General features: G+C 47.6%; 1 protein-coding gene and 1 long non-coding RNA gene across 3 annotated transcripts in view; one reads left to right on the forward strand and one right to left on the reverse strand.

Annotated features, from left to right (window-relative positions):
- Positions 1-1,704: 1,704 nt before the first annotated feature.
- Prkcb (protein kinase C beta) overlaps positions 1,705-19,153 on the forward strand; it is a 296,917-nt gene continuing 279,468 nt past the window's right edge. Inside the window, exons 1-2 of one of the 2 annotated variants that reach the window (XM_071605798.1) lie at positions 1,705-1,907; positions 2,963-2,994. In XM_071605798.1, coding sequence (XP_071461899.1) covers positions 1,735-1,907; positions 2,963-2,994 — 205 coding nt within the window. In that variant the 5' untranslated portion in view covers positions 1,705-1,734. The remainder of the gene's footprint in view (positions 1,908-2,962; positions 2,995-19,153) is intronic. The other variant, XM_071605799.1, reaches the window with a different exon arrangement.
- Positions 9,258-17,640, reverse strand: LOC139702980 (uncharacterized). Its single transcript, XR_011705535.1, has 2 exons — positions 17,559-17,640; positions 9,258-9,845 (listed from the first exon to the last, which is right to left on the reverse strand). It is a non-coding gene; the product is annotated as an uncharacterized lncRNA (long non-coding RNA).

Below are 19,153 nucleotides of genomic sequence, written 5' to 3' on the forward strand. Positions count from 1 at the left end.
TCCAGGCAAAATTGTCATAATGGGACCTGATTTCTGTCACTACTCAGGTTTGCCCCTTTGTCATCCAGGTGCTTTGTAGTTAGGAACGTCCAACCACCATTCCACAACAGTGGGACTGTGGGTGTATCTCTTAATCACTCCACGCTGCACTATCCTTATCCATAATGAGACTTACTGAATCTACATAAAGTTGTCCTTGGGACTAAATAAGACAACACCAGTACCTGACGCTTACTGTCTTGGAACACATATTGGGCATGGGTAGGGATAAATGGGTGCTGGCTTTTAAAAAATGTTCACTCACCTGTTCACCCACTCACTCCTTCAACCAATATTTATTTGGCTCTTAGGTGTCAGACTCTGAGCTGGACACCCAGTGACATGATGGTAAGCAGCTCCTTCTAGCACAGCATCTTGGCCAACTGAAGGAGCTCATTGTCCAAAGCAGTGCTTCATTCCCAGATGATGGGGGTTGGAGAGAGAAAGTGCAGGGTATGGACAGGGCCTTGGATAACTCCCGGTTGCACCTCCTGACAGTTACCACCCTCTTAGCTTCGTCCCTGTCTTCCGGGATGCATCAAGGAGAGAGTCTACTGAGTTGTCTATTCATGTGTCTTGGGCATCTCTCCGACGTTTGCCAATCTTTTCTCTAGCAGGTAATAGAAGGCATCTGTCTTAGATGCTTTGGGTGGATGAGTAACAGGAAAAGTTTCTCACAATACCTCTTGCTACTCATATTTGAATAGATCAAGCCAGATAGACGTGTAAAAAAAATGGGGCACAAATATGACCAGAATTTGTAAAGATGAGTCCCAAGTGAATTAAATTTGAGGAAACACGGAACTATTAAATCTCTCTATTAGCCCCATTTTACAGTTGAGGAAACAGAGTCTCTGTGGAAGGGAAGAACAGAACATAGGGAGAGATTTCTTCTACATAATTCAGGCAAGCAAACCCCAGAATCTTCTTTGTGGTGGAGTTAGATATATATAAAACAAAGATCGCTCCTCCCCTACCTCTGCAGAACGTGTGTATGTATGTGTGTGTAAGGGTGTGCAGCCACAGGCCTTTCCGGATGAGTGACAGAGAGAGCCCATCCCTCCAGGAGACGCGTGCAGAATGACCAATGGGATGCATGGGGGTGGATGGGTACCAGTCTCTCTGCAGAGGCCAGGGTGGAATCTGCTGGGCCCTCGGCTCCCCTTCTCCCCCTCCTAATCCCCAAAGGTCCTTCCGCTGTCGTTACTCCCCAGGGCGGAGGCACTGAGGTGCTCATCTCCTTAAAGCAAACCAGGACCCCAGGACCGAAGACTGGGTAGGGGGCGAGGCTGGGAGCAGACGAACGTAGGCTGCGGTCCCCGCGCCGCAGCGCTGCGGCTAACCCTTCGCTGGGAGGCCGGCAGCCGCGGGGGGTGCCAATATGTAAAGCAGCTGGCGGCGCTGGGCGGGGCCTGGGCGCGATGCAAATGAGGGAGGCGGAGCCCGGGGCAGGCTCCGCCTCCCTCCCCCGCAGCTGGGGCCAGCGGTGCCAAGCGCAGCTGGACCAGCGGCAGCAGCTGGGCGAGTGACAGCCCAGCTCCGCGCGCCGCCGCCGCCAGAGCCGGCGCAGGGGAAGCGCCCGCGGCCCCGGGCGGCAGCAGCGGCCGCCTCCTCCCGCGCCTTCCGGGCCCCGCAGCCCGCGGTCCCGCGGCCCCGGGGCCGGCACCTCTCGGGCTCCCGCTCCCCGCGCGCAAGATGGCTGACCCGGCTGCGGGGCCGCCGCCGAACGAGGGCGAGGAGAGCACCGTGCGCTTCGCCCGCAAAGGCGCCCTCCGGCAAAAGAACGTGCACGAGGTGAAGAACCACAAATTCACCGCCCGCTTCTTCAAGCAGCCCACCTTCTGCAGCCACTGCACCGACTTCATCTGGTGAGAGCGCGCTGGCGCAGGGCACCTTCCCGGGGGCCCCCCGAGGGCAGTGCCGCGCGCGGGGACCCCCCTCTCCGAGCCCTCGGTGCTCCCGAGGGAGAAGCCACGCCGGTACCCCTCGCCCCAGGCTCTCCCCTGGACCCTTCTGGCCCGAACTCCCTGATGGACAGTCCCGCAGGTGCCCGGTCCTCTGGTCCCAGACGGCTGGCTGGGAGGCACCTCCTGCCCTCTCTTGCCCCCAGGAGCCTCTAGAGTACCTATGGGCAGCATCGCGGGCGCTTTTTCGCCGGCTGGCTCGGAGCACCGAGTGTCTGTCCCATCTCCGCAGGGCAGCCCCTCGGGTGCCCTCTCTCCTGGGGTTCCCTACCTCTCTGCCTTCTTCCGGGCTCCAGGCGCCCCAACCCTCACCCCTCCTTTCCCGGGGCAGCACCCCGGGGGGAGGTGTCCTCTGCAATCTCCCTGAGGGCATGGGACATCCTTTCCTCCTCCGAGTCCCCAGAGCAGTTCTCTGGGTTATCTCTTATTGCGCCTCCCCGAGGGCCTGGGTTCCCTTCCCACTGATCAGTCCTCCCCCTCACATCACTGCGGGGGAGCCCTTTCTTCTCCCTGTCCCTTCAGGCATGGGGCGTCCTTTTCACCTTCCTAGTCCCCAGGGGACACCGCCACTGCCTCGGGGTCCCTCTCTTCCTCCCTCTGCCTGGGTCTGTATTTCTTCTCTTTGCCCGAGGGCACTCGGGGCATCTCTACGGCAGGTCTCTAGCCTGCCTTCCGCCCCCACTCCAACGGAAATGCTCACCGCCCCCCATCCACGCCCCCATCCTGCCACCTGGTGGTCGCAGTCCCCTCTGTCTTGCTCGGGTGACGGAAGGTGGGGGTTACCGCTGAGTTGCCACCTACACCCACCTCCCCAAGGCGGAAGACTCTTGGGCACCCGCCTGTGGCTGGGAGATTGCACCTGGCTGGCTTAGAGGGCAGGGGAAGCGAGCGGGTGACTGTGGGAGAACTAGCTGGTGGCTGGGCCCCTCTGGCTGACATGCCTCCTTCTGCCTTTGCAGGGGCTTCGGGAAGCAGGGATTCCAGTGTCAAGGTAGGCTCTGGGGCTTTGGGGATGCCGTTTGTGGGAGGAGAGGGTGAAAAAAGACTTGACAGAAGGGATCGAGTTGGTAGAGCGGAAGGAATCCCGCCTGTCAGAGTGACCTCCCAGGCTAGGAATTCTTCACCATAAAAGGGTCCTTTTAGGAAGTGTGTGTGTATGGGACAGTGATGCTCCATTCAGGAAAGGCCCCGTGGAGCTGGAGGCCCTAAAAGTGGAGGAAATGCATCCATCCTTTGTCCTTTCCCAGGAATGGAAGAGTGGAAAGGGGTCCGATCCTGCTTGAGTCTCCGGAGACCCTTTCTGGGAGGACCTTTCTTGCCCCTTTTCCTGCTATTGCCCTTCGTCGCACAGGGAAGTTTTGCTTCTTCTCCTGCTTTACAGAGGTCTCCGCAGGTGGCTGCCTCCTCTGCATCTGGCGCCTCCCCTAGAAAAGCAACTGTGGTATCCCCTGGGCCGCCTCCTCCTCTGAAAGAAGTGGTTCCAGATGGGGTGCCTCTCAGATCCTGGTTTAAATTGTCCTTTCTATCTTGTGGGTAGAAACAGGAAAGACTCCCAAGTTACCTGGGTCCTTGCATCTGGTCGGAGACCCTGGACTCGAGCCAGGCATGCCCAGCCTATTTTGATCAGGTGTAAAGTGACCTTGGGTGGTGTCGGGGTTACAAATGGGCTCTCCAAAGCCATCTCATGCAAGGACTTGTTTATCCCCGAGGATAGCTTAAACATTTTGTGAATTAGATGTCAGCATTTTAGAACGGGGAGGTTTCACATACATCTGAATTTCCAACTTCTACTTTGCTGAGAAATAGTCTCCCTTTGATGTTAGAGCAATCATTTGGAACTGAGAGCAGCTGTTTTTGTAGCTGGGGCACTCACATTCACCATTTTGTCCCAGTTCATTCCCACCTGGCCTGCTTCATCCCCTTTTGGCCCCTGTAGGTATTTGAATTTGCAACCTCTGGTCTGGAAATTTTGTTTGCTTCCCCTCCACTTTTAAGCAAGAGCAGTTGAGTTTCATGAAAAACGGCACATTTCTACTATGTGACCCCCGGGGTCAATTGAACATCCTGGCGCACTGGGTTTAGACAAGAAGAAGAAAGCACTTGAGTGATGGAAGGTTTGAAATACGACTTGGCACTCACCAAGGTTTAGTGGTTGCCTTGACTCTCCAGGGAAAAGCAAAGAGATCCCTGGTGAGTGGAGATGGCATTGTGAGTTGTGTACACTCTGGAGCATGGCACTGCTGTTCTCTGAGATGCTGGCTCTTTTCTGATATCTGGGGCAGGACAGACTCAATGCCCCTGCCTCTCTTACCAAGATTTGGAGCCTCAATCTCATGCCACCCACCAGAGGACTTCCCAGATCCCTTTAAATGGCAAACACTTGGGCCCAGGTACAAATGACTTGGATCGATTTCTAGAACTTTGTCTGACCCCTCCCCCGCCCCCAAAGAAAATACCAGTGGCAATTTGGTGCCCGAATGTGTCATTTCTTTTCTGAGATTGCCTTTCTCCATTCCACAAATGGGTTTCTGTCTTCGTGTCTTGCCGAGGTCAGGGGTGACTTTTAAACATTTTTTGCTGCTGCTCTCTTGGGCTGTGAGCTCTGACATTATTGATGGCCAGGAAAGTCACTTTGGAATGTGTGGATTTGGCACATCAGAAGCAGGAGACCCTTTTGTTCAAAGCCTGGGAAATGATAGGAGTTTTCTGATGTAATGAGAAAGAACGAATTAAAATTTCTAATGAAGTATGGATACTTTAGAGATAGGAGTGCCTTTCTCATTTATTTATTTGTTATTTATTTATTATTTTTGTAGAATGGATTGAACCCAGGGGTGCTTAACTACTGACCCACATCCCAGCCCTTTTTATATTTTATTTTGAGACAGGGTCTTGCTAAGTTGCTTAGGGCCTTGCTAAGTTGCTGAGGCTGATCCTCCTGTCTCAGCCTCCTGAGCCCCTGGGATTACCGGCCTACACCACCACACCTGGCCCACTTTAAATACATTTTTTTTCTTTTTGTAGTTGTAGATGGACAGAATGCCTTTATTTTATTTGTTAATTTTTATGTGGTGCTGAGGATTGAACCCAGTGCCTTATGCATACTATCACTTTGCTACTGAGCTGTAGCCCCAGCCCCTGGCCCACTTTTTTTAAAATATTTTTTTAGTTATAGATGGACACAGTACCTTTATTTTATTTGTTTAATTTTTATATGGTGCTGGGGATCAAACCCAGTGCCTCATGCATGCTAGGCAAGTATTCTACTACTGAGCCACAACCCCAGCTCCCCTGGCCCACTTTTTAAAAAAAATCTTTTAAATCATCTTCTTACCCCTCACCCTGTGGGCATGTGCAGAGGCTACCAAGTAAGTTAGTGTGGGGTCGAATCATGACTTTGAGACTTAATTACTTTCTTTGTACCTCAGATTCTTTATCTGAAGAATGGGGCCAATAACAGTACCCACCTTAGAGTTGCTGAACAGCTGTAAGTCATTACAATATTTAAGATGCTTGGACCAGAATGTGGTGCAGAATTACCTCTCAGGAAAGAATCAGCTGTTACAGTTGTCTCCAAACTACCTGCCACGGTAGGGCAGCTCTGTAGGGTTGCTTTGCCATGGAACTGTTAGCTGAGTAAGAGTCAAAATTCAGCTGTGAACATGTGGTTACCTTGGGTTGCTGCTGTTGACAGTGTATTTCACTTGGGTCGGAATAGGGAGGAGAAGAGAGCAGGTGTGACCGATTGTCAGTCCCTGGCATTGAGATATTTAGGATGGGGTATATCCAGGAAGGAACGAAATTTATCCCTGGCATTGAGCATTGCCTGGGATTAATTCTGGAATCATAGAGGAGCTCCTTCTTATCTGATTATTTCTGGGTACCAGATATTTCCTCTTAAAGTGAATCCTACTTAGAATGGGATCAACATTTTAATAGAAAACACATTAGGCTTTATTTTTTTCACCTAAGTCAATAGTCCAGAGAGAGCCCAAGGTCCTTCAAAAGGACAGACACACACTCAGGGTCACTTGTGGAAGTTGATTCCAGAGACTTTGGCGTGCATCCTCTCAGCTAGAACTTGATCACATGGTCCCACCTGCTGCCAGGGAGCCTTGGGAAATTCAGGTAGCCGGGTTCCCAGCCAAGAGCTAGCTGGGGGAGGGGAGTTTCCCTTTCTAAAGTGGAGACACAGAGAGGATAAACCTTCTGCCATTCTTGTGTGGGAGGTGTGTGGGCTGATCCTAAGGCAAAGAGGCCAGAGAGAGCCGCCCCCAGGCTTCATTATGCTGTCACGCAAATTGGGGATGTTGGTGTGAGCTGGGAGTGGACCGATGGAAAAGTTCATAAACCATGGGAAATTATGGATTTTTATGTGCCCAGGGGAGCTTAAGGATAGATTTTCTTGCTTTTGTGCTGCTACAGGACAAAACTCTAAGTTGACTGCTACATAATTTCTCCCTTTCTGTTTTCACTGTCTTTTTAAATAAAACCACTCTCTGGGAGGTAGTTTAACAATGCTTCTGGTGACAGGGGATCGGGACTGAGGATCCCTGTTGTGACATTGCCTACATTCTGGATTAGAAGTGGGATCCCTCACACAAGCAGACTTCTCTCTCTGGCATTCTTTAGAAGAGCCTAGAACCTGTGTTTATGCTTTGGTTATAATTGAGACAAGCCATTGTGGGTGGAATTCAATTCTTCGCCCAAAAGATTTTGCAGTTTGGCAGAGAGAAAATTTATTTATTTATTTATTTATTTATTTATAAGAAAGTCACTTCAGTAGAAACAGACTGTAAAATAGTAAAGATCCAAAATATATAGCGTGAGATTGGAGTTAGATGGACCTGGGCTCACATCTCTGATCTGCCACCTACTCACTGTGTGACCCTTGGCAAATCATTCCCTTTGTTGTAGCCGGGGCCTCCTCATCTATAAAATGGGGATCATGATGCCTACTTTATGGGGTTATCGGGAGGAGTAAGGAGGGCCTGCCGAGAAATATCCACTGTAAGTATGAATGGCTGTGAGATGATCAATATTACTGGATAGTGATAGCAAACTGTGTCAAAGTGGGAAAGAGTTAATTCTGGAACACACTAAATGACTATGCCTGTTTCATGTGCTTAGATGGGGTTTCTGTTTTAGGTCTGTTTCTCTATAGGCTTTGAGTGACGCCAGCGAGTACACAGTTCAGTGTCTAGAGCCGGAGAGCCAGGCTTGGTGAGCACCATCTTTCCTTGTGAGAAAGATCTGAACTTGCCATGGACTCTCTAGCAAAAACCCCAGGGCGCTAATTTTCTGACTATGAAGAGCTAGAATGGATGATGATGATTAGTAAATCTGCTCTTCCCTTTCCTGTGCAGATTCAAAAACTCCTTTTTTATGTTTATAATTAAAATTATTATAAATCTTAAAGTATTACGTGAATCCAACCAGTTGTATTTGTTTCCGCCAGATAGCAACCCTACAGAGCAGAAGCTTATTTTAGTGTCTAATTAGCATATATAGGTTGGAATATTTTTCATGTAATCAAAGAGGAATGAGAGTTTGAGTGTAGCTCAGTGGTCGAACATTAGCCTTGCATGTGCAAGGTCCTAGGTTCAATCCCCAACACACACACACACACACACACACACACACGTAAAAAGTGAATCAAAGGTTAATTTTATTTTGAGCGTAGTTTTCCCTATGAATTTATAATATAACACTGTGTACTTCAGGTTGAACTTTCTCAGTAAAATCATAAAGAAGGCCATTAAAAAAAATGACTAAGTCCGCCGACAAGTTGTTGGATACCTCTAATCCCAGAGGCCTGTGAACCAAACCCCACTCACCTTTTGGCCCATTTTGAATGGGTCCTGGGGGTTTCGATGAGGATAAAAGACAGAGAAGCCTTTTGACTTTGGGTTTGATAATTTGGCTCTTTTCTTTTTCTCACCTGAAGTGGGATTTCAGGCTTAGTGTCCCAATTGAAATAAGAATCTTTGGAGTGGGTTAACGTTGGGTCTTAAAAAGGAGGGTTGATTCTGTTGGAGAGGCAACAGAAAATTCATTTTGAGCTGTAGAGCACTCCAGGGATGCCTGAAGCTTGGTCACTGAGCAACAGAATGCCTTTCTAAGTAAATATGGAAAATATGACCTTTGAAAATCTAGTTGATATGATATACAGGTTCTTAGAAACTAATTAAAATATATTATTTGCAATACTAGTGATACTCCAGGTATTGCCCAGAACCAGCTGTGGCATGTTTATAATGTATTGAGGTCAATAAAGGAAAACATATAAGAGAAGGTAATTGGCCAAGAAATGAACTTAGGGTTTGGAAATGATTTGTGCACATTCTTGCTGTGGGAATACCTCTACACTCTCTTTCTCTGTCCCTGTCTCTGTCCCTCTCCATACACACACAGACGCACAGGCAGGCATGCACACATATGTAAGTAGATCGTTACATCATAATTCTGAAAAGTATGCATTTCCTTTTGATACTTTTCAGTTGTCTATTTAAGTTAAATTATGGAGTATTATTTTTAAATCCATGATCTGGTCTTTGGATTCTGTAATACAGTTAGTTTTGGGGTGCACGGGAGGATCCTCTGAAAAGCGCACCAGCTGAGGATGGCTTGGGCCATCCTTCAAAGGCTTGGGCCCTTGTCATTTTTGGCATTGGGTATAACATCATGTATTCTTTGACTTCATTCATCCTATTTCTCCATTGAAAGTGTATGATATTTCATAGATGGAATGCTGGCCTTTTTACAGAGAATACAACACAAAAGTGTTTACATGTGACATTTGGAGGTGTGATGGCTCTCTGAAAGTCTGCAGAAAAGTTGTCTTTTCACCACATATATACAGTTTCCACTTATTCATCCTTCCATTTATTCATCCATCTATCCATTGACCATTCATTCATTCATCCATTCATCCATCCATCATCCATCCATCTATCCATGCATCTATCCATCCATTCATTTCTCCCTCCCTCCCTCCATCCATCCATCTTTCCATCCATCCATCCATCCATCTGTCTATCCATCATCCATCCTCCCATCCCTCCCTCCATCCCTTCATCCATCCATCCATCCATTCATCCATCTTTCTAAAAAGCATTCACTGATTAAGTTGTATGTGTCAGGAATGATTTTTGATGTCAGGAAATAATGCTGAATGCTTTTAGGGTGATCTCTACTATCATGGAGCTTACAGTGTGGTGATGGGAGATAAGGCTTTCTTCAAATCATGGCACCAAGACTTAATTTCACTTTTATTAAGTATTTTGGAGGAAATGCATGAGGTGCTATGAGACTGTGTAATGGGAGATCAACCTCTGTAATGGCTGGAGATGGAGTCAGGAAATTCTTTGGTCTGGGAATTAAAAAAAAACAACATTCCAAGTTCCCATTCTCTGAGGTAACTGGGAAAAGCCCACATTATCAGGGTCTAGAGCTAAAAGTCTGTAGTGTGGGGCTGGGGTTGTGGCTCAAGTGTTAGAGTGCTTGCCTAGCATACGTGAGCCATCTGGGTTCGATCCTTAGTACCACATAAAAAATAAAATAAAGATATTGTGTCCACCTAAAACTAAAAAATAAATATTTAAAAAAATCTATAGTGTGAAACTGTTCATATGCTGCATAAAGATATGTGGAGGAGCCCAGCCTTTGCTTGTGCCGTGGCTGCAAGAGGAGACCTGGGCAGCACAAGAGAGCCACTCAAGATGGCCTTCCACGCAGTGAGAGATGCACCGAACTTCATCTCTTCTTAGTTAGGAACTCCGATGATGAGCTGACTCTCTTTTTTCCCCCCAGGGTTTGCAGTTTGAGATGGCTGTTCTAAAGCTGAAAAATAAGACTGTTTCAGAGGTGAAAGAGCAAATTTGAGCCAATAGGCACAAAATAAAAAGAAAGACCAGAACAGAGCGGAGTGCCAGTTCCCAGGGGCCCAGGATTACTTGCATTATTTCCAGATCCACCCCTCACCCCGGGTCTCTCCCTGATGTATTGCATATTATTGCTTTGTCTTAGACAGTGTTTTCTCTCATTTGAAGATTTTTTTTAAAATATTTTTTTAGTTGTCAATGGACCTTTATTTTATTTATTTATATGCGGTGCTGAGGATGGAACCCAGTGCCTCACACATGCCAGGCAAGTGCTCTACTACTGAGCTACAGCCCCAGCCCTGAAGACATTTTTTAAGTGGTTTCATGACCCTCAGCATTAAATCACACGTGGAGACCCATCCTTTGTTCACTTGCTTTCCATCTTCCTATTAAGCAAGGAGTCTCAGTTTGGTGCTGTTTGACTTTTAACATCTTTCGGACACGAATATGGACACTTAGTAAATACTCATTGAGTTTTCTTTATTTTTTTTATTATAGAGGAAGAATAGGGAATTATGAGAATATAAAGAGACCTTGGTTTCTATCTGTAATCCTACTTATTTATTTCTATCTGTAATATAGAATCCTACATATTTATTTATTTTCTCATTTTACCCAGTTTGGATCTTGGACCTCCTGGGCCTCGGGGCTTGATTTGATACTAGCTTTTCCTCCTGGTGGATAGGGAAGGAGACTTTCTGTGTTCTTCTGGGAAATATCTGTGTTGGAAGCTCACTCAGTGTTCCAGGGGGTTGAGAGGTGCAGCCACACAGGGTCTGGTAGAGGTGGTAGCTTGGGTTCAGGATTAATCATGGTGGTGTTGTTACCTTTTAACGTCTTCTCGTGATTGCTTGTGTCTCTTGGTACTTCCTTCTCCCTCAGTCCACAGGCAGAAAGTAGTCCTACTGAGTCATATGAGGAGCTCACACCCAGACCAGGAGGGTTCTGGGCCTGTCCTTTGAATCCTGGCATTTGCTAAGTAGATGGAAATCGCATTTGCCAAGTAGTAGATCCGCAGCGTTAGTTATTCAGCCACGACCATGTTCTATGGGGAATTCCAACATTCTTTCTATTTTTCCTGGTGCTGCTGAGAAACTAAACTTTCTAGAAAGACAGCATAGAATTGGGCTTGAGACTTCAGCCTGAAACATCGCACAGACCTGATTTTAAATCTTGACTCTCTCTTCATCACTCTGTGACCTGGAGGCAGGTGACATAGGATCCTCCCTTTTTACCCGCCCACCCATTCATCCATCCTCTCTACCCAGCTGCTGTTCCATCCATCCATTCATCCATCCATCTGTCCATCTATGTATTCACTCAATAAATATTTATCAAGTGCCTACCATAGATCAGGTACCATTCTAGGCATTGGAACTAGAGCACTGAATAAAAACAGTGTCCCCTGTCCCCACCCCCCCCCCCCCATGGGATTTACATCCTAGTAGAAGGAGGAGAGCCATAGACCAACAGCACAGAGCAAATGTGCAACATGATGTCAGGTTGCAGTCAGGACTTTGAAGAGAAACAAGACCATGATATTGACCTTGAAGATTCGTTCTCCTGGGCTTTTGAAGGGAGAACAGCACATGGCCAGTCGGTCCTGACACACACTGAAAAGTGCTGCACCGTGGGCAAAAAAACACTTTGGATGGCCTCCCTCCTCCTCTGGGAGGGGTGGAGAAGATTCCACAGAGAAGGTGATACTTGGGCACAGTCTCACAGTAGGAGCAGGAGGTCCCAGATTGACAAGGGGGTGGGGGACAGAGGAGGGAGTTTTAGGCAGGGGAGAGCACAGGTGGAGGCTTGGGGGAGAGGGAGCAGGAGGAAGATGAACACCGCGTGGCAGGTTCTGGGCCTCGTGGAAGTGTCATGACCAGGGAGTGAGGGTTGATGTCATTGAAAGGGGGATATATGTTTGGGCTGAATGAAATGACCAGAGAGCAGCATGAGATGCATTTGGAAATGATAACTGCCGTGACTCAGGCCTTGACATTCCAGGCTCGTGGGGTTAGAGGTCATTTAGGAGAACCCGAAATGGCCACTCAGGAGCAAGGGGGGAGTGTCACCGGAACATCTCGGGGCTGTTGCTATATATATAATATATATATCTATCTTTGTTGCATCCTAAGAGAGGTTTGGAATTCCATGTCAGTCATGACGTCGATCTTCTTGTTTTTTTGGGGGGGTGGTTACTGGGTTATTTTTGTGGTTCTAACAATAGGGATCCCTCCCTTCCCTGCACCCTTAGGTGAGTTTTCCTCTGGAAGGAATCCTCCCACTTCTTCTCCCTTTCCTGCTGCCGTCACTTCTCCAGCAACGCGTGGTCATGGGGTGCGTGGCGGCGATGAGCTTGTGCCTGGGAGATGGACAGGCTAAGGCTCAATCTTCTGGCCGCAGGACCTTGACCACGTTACCTACACTCTTTGTGCTTTCGCTTCTTCCTAGCTAAAAGGAAATAATGATAGCACCGAGTTTATAGAGTGCAGGGAAGTGTTTCTTTGGCACCTTAAGCAGCTATTTCTGTTCCTTTTGGACTGGGCACTGCCCTTGGCCTTTATAGAGTTGATGATCTTACGCGGGGGAGCGAGATGCGAGCTCCTAATGCAGGAGGGGAGGATAAGAACGGTCGTGCTTCCCGTGCCCTGGTCAGTAGCCTCAGGACGGGTGGATCCAGGAGAGAGATGCTTAGCTGGGACCAGAGAGGTGACCTGATTGGGGTGAGGAAGAAAAGAGTTCTGAGAATCTCTTTTCCAGCTTGCGATGCTCTCATTTGTGGGAAACCTCAGAAAGTTGAATGGAAATCTGTTGATCACCCCATCGGCTGACCTCATTTTGAAAAACGCGTCGATGGCATTTCAACTTTGAACACAACTCTGGCCATGTCATCTTTTGCATTCTAGTTCCTTCGCCCTTTGAGTGGAGTTTTTTATTTGCACTCTCTCGAGTTGAAGAAGCTGGCAGAGAGCATGTCGGAAGATGGAGGGCACAGACTGTTGTATGTCTAGTTTTCTTACTGAGGGTGGCGATTTCTGCGAATAGCCCTGTATCCAAGGTCCTCCTGTCCTTTGGGATTCAGGCAGTCATGCAAACGAGAATTCTGTTGTTTATCCAGGTTATTTATTTATTTATTTATTGGTGGGTATTTTTCCTTGTGGGGAATAGTTATCTGGATAAATTGAAAGTCAGAGTTTATGCCTGGGGCTTTGATGATTCTCTCTGGGCCACCCAGTACTCTCAGGAAAGCAGGATTGGCACAGGGTAGTGAGGGGCCTGTTTTTATTTCAGCTGAACATCCATTCCCTAGAGGTCGGCTTCCCATTCTTTCTGGGATTAAGACCCAGTCTTTGATCTGGAACCTTCCAATCTCTCTTTTCTCTCTAGCTGGAGATACAGCTGTTTTTCTGCAGTCATGACACAGCCTTGCCCACCACAGGACTTTTGTACATGCTCTTTCTTTTTTTTTTTAATATTTATTTTTTAGGTGTAGATGGACACAACACAATGCCTTTATTTTTATGTGGTGCTGAGGATGGAACCCGGGCCCTGCCTGGGCTAGGCGAGCGCTCTACCGCTGAGCCACAATCCCAGCCCTGTACATGCTCTTTCTTTAGCTCAAATTCCTCTCTCTCTTCCCCCGTCTTCCTCTGCTCACCTCCTGCTCTTCCATGAATGCCAGTGTCTTCTTTGGAGAAGCTTCCCTTGGCCTTCCAAATCAGGTTCCCCCGGGATACTCTCCTAGTTCCTTCTCATTTACATTTTCTAAGTATGTACCGATGTGTTCTGTTCATTTGGCAGATGTCTTCCTCACTGGAGTGTCGGTTGCGTGAGAGTCAGGACCACATCAGTCTCGTTTTCCACTGTTCCCACGTGCCTCGCTTCATTCTTGGCCTATAGTATGTGCTCAGTAAACACCTACTAACTGAATGAATCATACAGGGGAGAAATGAATGGATAGAAGGAGTCATTTGATTTAGGCATTAGTGTGTAGCTTAACGAACTTCTGTAATCTGAACACATCCATGGAACCAGGACCCAGGTCAATAAACAACGTTGCCAGCACCTTCCACAGACTCTCCCTGAAGAATAATCATTATCCTACCCCCTTTCACCTATGATTACTTCCATCCATTCCTGAACTTCCATCAAATAGAAGAATCATATAGAATGTAGACCTTGGGGTCTCTATGATTCCATTCATGTATGTGCACTTCTCTGTTATGCATATTACACTTTATAAAAAATTCAAAAGGTGCAGAGTTTTGAATTACTGAGGAGGAACATGAGAAATGTTAATTGGGACTTTTCAGTTTTGCAGGAAGAAGTGAATTCCCCAGTGGAAGACAGGCACCTTCTGGATTCACCCATTGAGAGATTTTGCCGTGTTTTGTCTTCTTGGTGGGAGGGGGAGGGGAGCATCTGCTTCCTGTTTCAGTGTTGCCCATCAGTTGCAAACAGTGCCACAAGGCAATTTTCCTACCCATTAATTTAGCTCTGTTAAATACCCGGGAAACTTGAGCTCACCAGCTATTTTTAGGACTTACATTGGAGAAATCCTATGTTTGTTAGAAGGTATTAGTAAGAATCTGCTGCTGTAACAGATAAGCCTTGAAGTCTCTGTGGCTTGACAGAAGATCTGTTTCTTATTTGCATCACAGACCAGTGGAGGTGATCCTGGTCAGGCAATCTTTCACTTTCCTGATCCTACCCGCCCCAGGGTCCTCTCCATTAGGCCAGTGGATGGGGGGAGGATCATGAGAAAGCACACTCATTGTGTAACCGCTTTCCCTGGAAGGGACATTTATCACTTCAGTTTCCATTCTGCTGGTCAGAACTCAGGCCTGGGGCAGAACCAGCTTCAGGGGTTGCTGGAACATTTGGGCTGACTCTGGGTTCAGGAGAAGGAGACAGGTTTTGGGAAACTGCCCCAGTTCCCCCAAAGTCCAGGTTTCCCATTGCTTCCTTTGGGGGGTGATATATCCAATTTTATCTCTTGCTTGACCAGTAAAACCGAGCTGTGAAACTCCAGAGTTCTTTATCTTATCAAACATACTCGGGTACATTTCGGGGAGAGCAAGTTCCGTTTGCGTTACTAAAGAGCAAAATAAAGCAGCCCTCTTCTTGTTTTTAGCTGTGAGATCCATTTGGTTCTTGTCAGCATTCTCGCTTCCTCTGGTGGCCAGTGGACATTCTAGATACTACTATTGCAGTCTGGGGTAGGCAGGACCACAGGATTGTCCTTTCCTTTGGCTTATTTGTTCTCTCTCACACAGAAGAGAGCTCTTTGGTGCTCCTACTTCCAGATATTTGGCCGGACACCCAACAAATGAATTATCTATTGTTGTTGAACAAAACTCAGTTATTAGTGGCTGAAAATAACCTTCATTTTATTTAGCTCTAGTTTCTGTGGGTCCGTAATTTTGGCTGGGTGGTGGTCAGTCTGTTCTTGGCTGGGTTCACACACAAGCTGGGGCCTTTCTCCACGTGGGCTCTCATCTTCTAGCGGGTCCATTCGAGCTTGCTCACGTGGTGGTGGGTCTGTCCCTGGGCACAAACAGAGGCTGCCTGGCTTCTTGAAGCCTCTGCTCAGACGCCGTCGTCGTCGGTTAGTAAAAGCAAATCACAAGCTTGCCCCAGAAACAAAGGCGGAAATAGAGGAGAGAATAAATTCATCCTCTTGATGGGAGAAGCTGCAAATAATTTGTGACATTTTTGGAGCCTACCACCTCAAGGTCAAAGTAGCCTTTGGGAGTGTTTAGCTCTCTAAAACATGCTTTAGTGTGCATCTCCCGAAATGAACTTGAATCTGTAGCAGGCCCTGGACAAATGCTTACTGCTTAGACCTGGCAATGAGAGGACCTCATTAGGAAGGGGTGAGGCCAAATGAGATGAAAAAGAGTACAGCTAGGACTTAGTGCCCGCAAAGTGCTGAATTATCCCATCACCCTCACTACTGAGTACTACTCAGTAGTACTAGTACTACTGAGTACTAGCACTCAGGACTACCACCACCACCACTTGGCCCTGCAGAACTGGAGAGAAAGAGGAAAGAAAAGAAGGCCCCCGCTCTTGGGGGAGAGATCTGGGAAAGAGTCAGAAGTGCGAGGGGACTTGTGGATGAGGTCTTGTGACCTACCGGTCAAGAGCATGGTTCAGACCGCGGCTCCTCCACTGGTCTGGGGCACTTTTCTTGACCCTGTAAATCTGTGAAGTGGAGATACAGACAGCCCGCCTCCCAGAGTGCCATTGGATTCAAATAGATAGGGGCCGGCAAAGAACACGAGATTGTTCATTAAACATTAGTTTTTTGTTTTTAAAGGGAGGGAGGGAGAGAGAGAGAGAATTTTAATATTTATTTTTTAGTTCTTGGCAGACACAACATCTTTGTTTGTATGTGGTGCTGAGGATCGAACCCGGGCCGCATGCATGCCAGGTGAGCGCGCCACCGCTTGAGCCACATCCCCAGCCCCTAAATATTAGTTTTGAAAAAAAAAAAAAAAACACCATAAATTCCCAAAAGCGTCCTTGGAAAAATGTCCTGAGAATACTGTTTTCGACAGCTTTCTCATCACGGTGACCAAAAGACCTGACAAGAACAATTTGAGAGGGGGAAAAGTTTTATTTCGGGCTCCTGGTCTCTGTCCATGGTTGGCCAACTCTATTGCTCTGGGCCCCAATGAGGCAGAACATCATGGCGGCAGAGTGCGGTGGAGGAAAAAAAGCAGCTCAGGACATGGGAGCCAGGAAGCAGAGGGAGAGAGGGTTCTATTTGTCAGGGACAAAATTAAACCCCAAAGGCACACTCCCAGTGATCTACCTCTGTCTCCTCCAGCCATACTCTACCTGCTGTTACCACCCAGATAATCCATATCAGTGGATTAATGCACTGGTTAGGGGAAGCCTCTCACAACCCTCTCACAACCCCGATTTTACCTATAAACCATCATGCATTGCTTCACACAGGAGCCTTTGGGGGACACCTCATATCTCCACCATAACAGACACCCTTCTGACTTAGTTCTCCTCTTGCAACCCTGGTGAATGTCACTGCTCCCTGGTTTTAAAAAGTGAAGATTTTTTACATGGGTTGTTTATGGGGTAGGGGGGAGGTATCTCCTGGGAATAGCACATTTGAGGGATTGAGGGAAGGGAGAAGAAGGATCTTGGCACCATGGCTATAATGGAGGCCAAAGCTGATCCCACGTCTGGAGTTGGGATGTCACTGCAGAAATGAGACATTGTGGATCTGCATGAAGTGGTCATTGGCTCTGGGCTGCTATTCAAAGGAGGGAGTCTCAGGAGGGCATGGCTACGAGCCATTGGACTTCAGCCCTCTCAGCAGCTGGGATATGAGCCGTGGGCCTGCAGGTGCGGGGAGGGTTTGGAGGATGCAAGACGGGACCCATTACATGCTTCCAGGTCTCCATGAGAGGCTCAGTCTACACTAGACCTCCTTGACTGTCTGTCAACCTGAGAAGCCTCATCATTTACAAATGGGTTTAGTTACTAAACTTATACTCACAGACTGTATCTAACAAGAACTGGAATCACATTCACAGAGACTCCTAATCGGACTAGGCCTAGGGACATGGGAATGGCTTACCTGAGGCCACCCGGCTACCAGAGAGGAGAGCTGGGGTTCACAGCCAGGCAATGGGGCTTCATGACTCACCTTTCTCCCTTGTGCAGTCCTCTCCCAAGTTCCAGGAGACTCTAGGCCACGTTCCAAGGCTGGTCTTCATGGCTCCATAGCCTTGCCTGCCCATAACCCTTGCACCATATTGTAGCTCCACTTTGGGAAGTGTTTTCTTGAATTCTTCTACATATATATTTTTTTAAATTCATGGGTCATCTCTCATTATAAGGCCATGAAATCAATTTAGTAAGTCACAAACACCATGAAAAAAAAAATAGAATAGAAAATATCAGAATGAGTACCCTTAGGAAGGGCAAGTATTGTTCCATGAATCCTTTCTGTCGTATCCTCACATCCGGGCCTGTGTGAACTGGGTCAAAATGCAAATTGTGTATCTTACTGTGAGGCTGGTCAACATAGTTTGAAAATTGTCAAGAGTCGAGGGAAGAAAGTCCCGGAGCCTCATGAAATTGGCCCATGGGCCGTTCAACTTAATTTATTTTCAGAGATGATACAAGTGCCTGATTTGGAACTGGTTCTAATTAGAACTTTTATTCCTTCTCCAACACAATATCCCCAGATTATTTAGATGATCATCTTGGAGCTTTAACCCATCACCGATGAAAGTTATTTTTCCACGTAGAATTTGAAGCATGGCATCTGAGTTCTTAAAAAAAAAATGGAATTGTTGGTTTTGGTGGAACTGCCAGGCCTGACCTGTCGCTTGGGTGAAGTGTCAGAGTGCTGTGTCAAGTGCTGGCAGAGAGCTGTCCGTCTCCTGCAGAGAGAAGGAGCTGCTTATCCTGAGGGATAATGTGGGCTGAGAAAGAAGTGTTTTATGATCAGAACCGGCACAGAGGGAGGGAGGAGGCGGGTGTCGGGGTTGCTCAGGGCTGCTGGGAGGTGGGGGAACAGCACGCTGGCACGGAGGGGGTTGGATCCCCATGGCGGGACCCTGCAGAGTGCCACCTCCAGCTGAGGCTTCCAAGGGCTGCGATTCAGTGTGTCTTTAGAGTCTCTGGTGTCCCTAGGTAGGTGGGGGCCTCCATGACAGCTGGCCCCATTGTATTTCCCTTCTGGCCCTCTGTGATTTGGGGCCCAGCAGCCATAGGAGGGCCAGAGCCCTCCAGATGGGACAAAAAAGTCAAGTCCAAGAGGTTAAAAAAAAAAAAAAAAGAAGAAAGAAATCAGGGACAGGCCAGTCTGAGAGAGAGGAGAGTGTGTTGATTTCTGTAGTCCCTAGAAGGGCCTCTGAAAGTTGGGCAGATAAGCTGAAGGAATTTTCCATTTCCTGGACATCTTCAAATAAGATTTCCAATGCTGCTGACTCAAGTTGGCATTTACTGAGTGCTCTCGATGAGGGTGGCTGGTCGAAGTACTTTACATATATTAACTCATTTAATCCTCCCCGCCGCCTGTGTGGTCCCTGCTCGTATTGTTCTCATTCTCTGCCAAGAGAACAGTGAAGAGCTTTTATCAGTGTCCTATACAGTTAGGATTCAAACACGGATTTGGGTTCAGGATCATAGAAAAGCCAAGGTGGAGCTTGAGAACAGATGATATGGTGATGACGAGGAGGAGGAGGAGGAGGAGGAGGAGGAGGAGGAGGAGGAGGAGGAGGAGGAGGAGGA

The sequence above is a fragment of the Marmota flaviventris genome, chromosome 19, assembly GCF_047511675.1.
Source record: "Marmota flaviventris isolate mMarFla1 chromosome 19, mMarFla1.hap1, whole genome shotgun sequence".
In the NCBI taxonomy this organism is placed as follows: domain Eukaryota; kingdom Metazoa; phylum Chordata; class Mammalia; order Rodentia; family Sciuridae; genus Marmota; species Marmota flaviventris.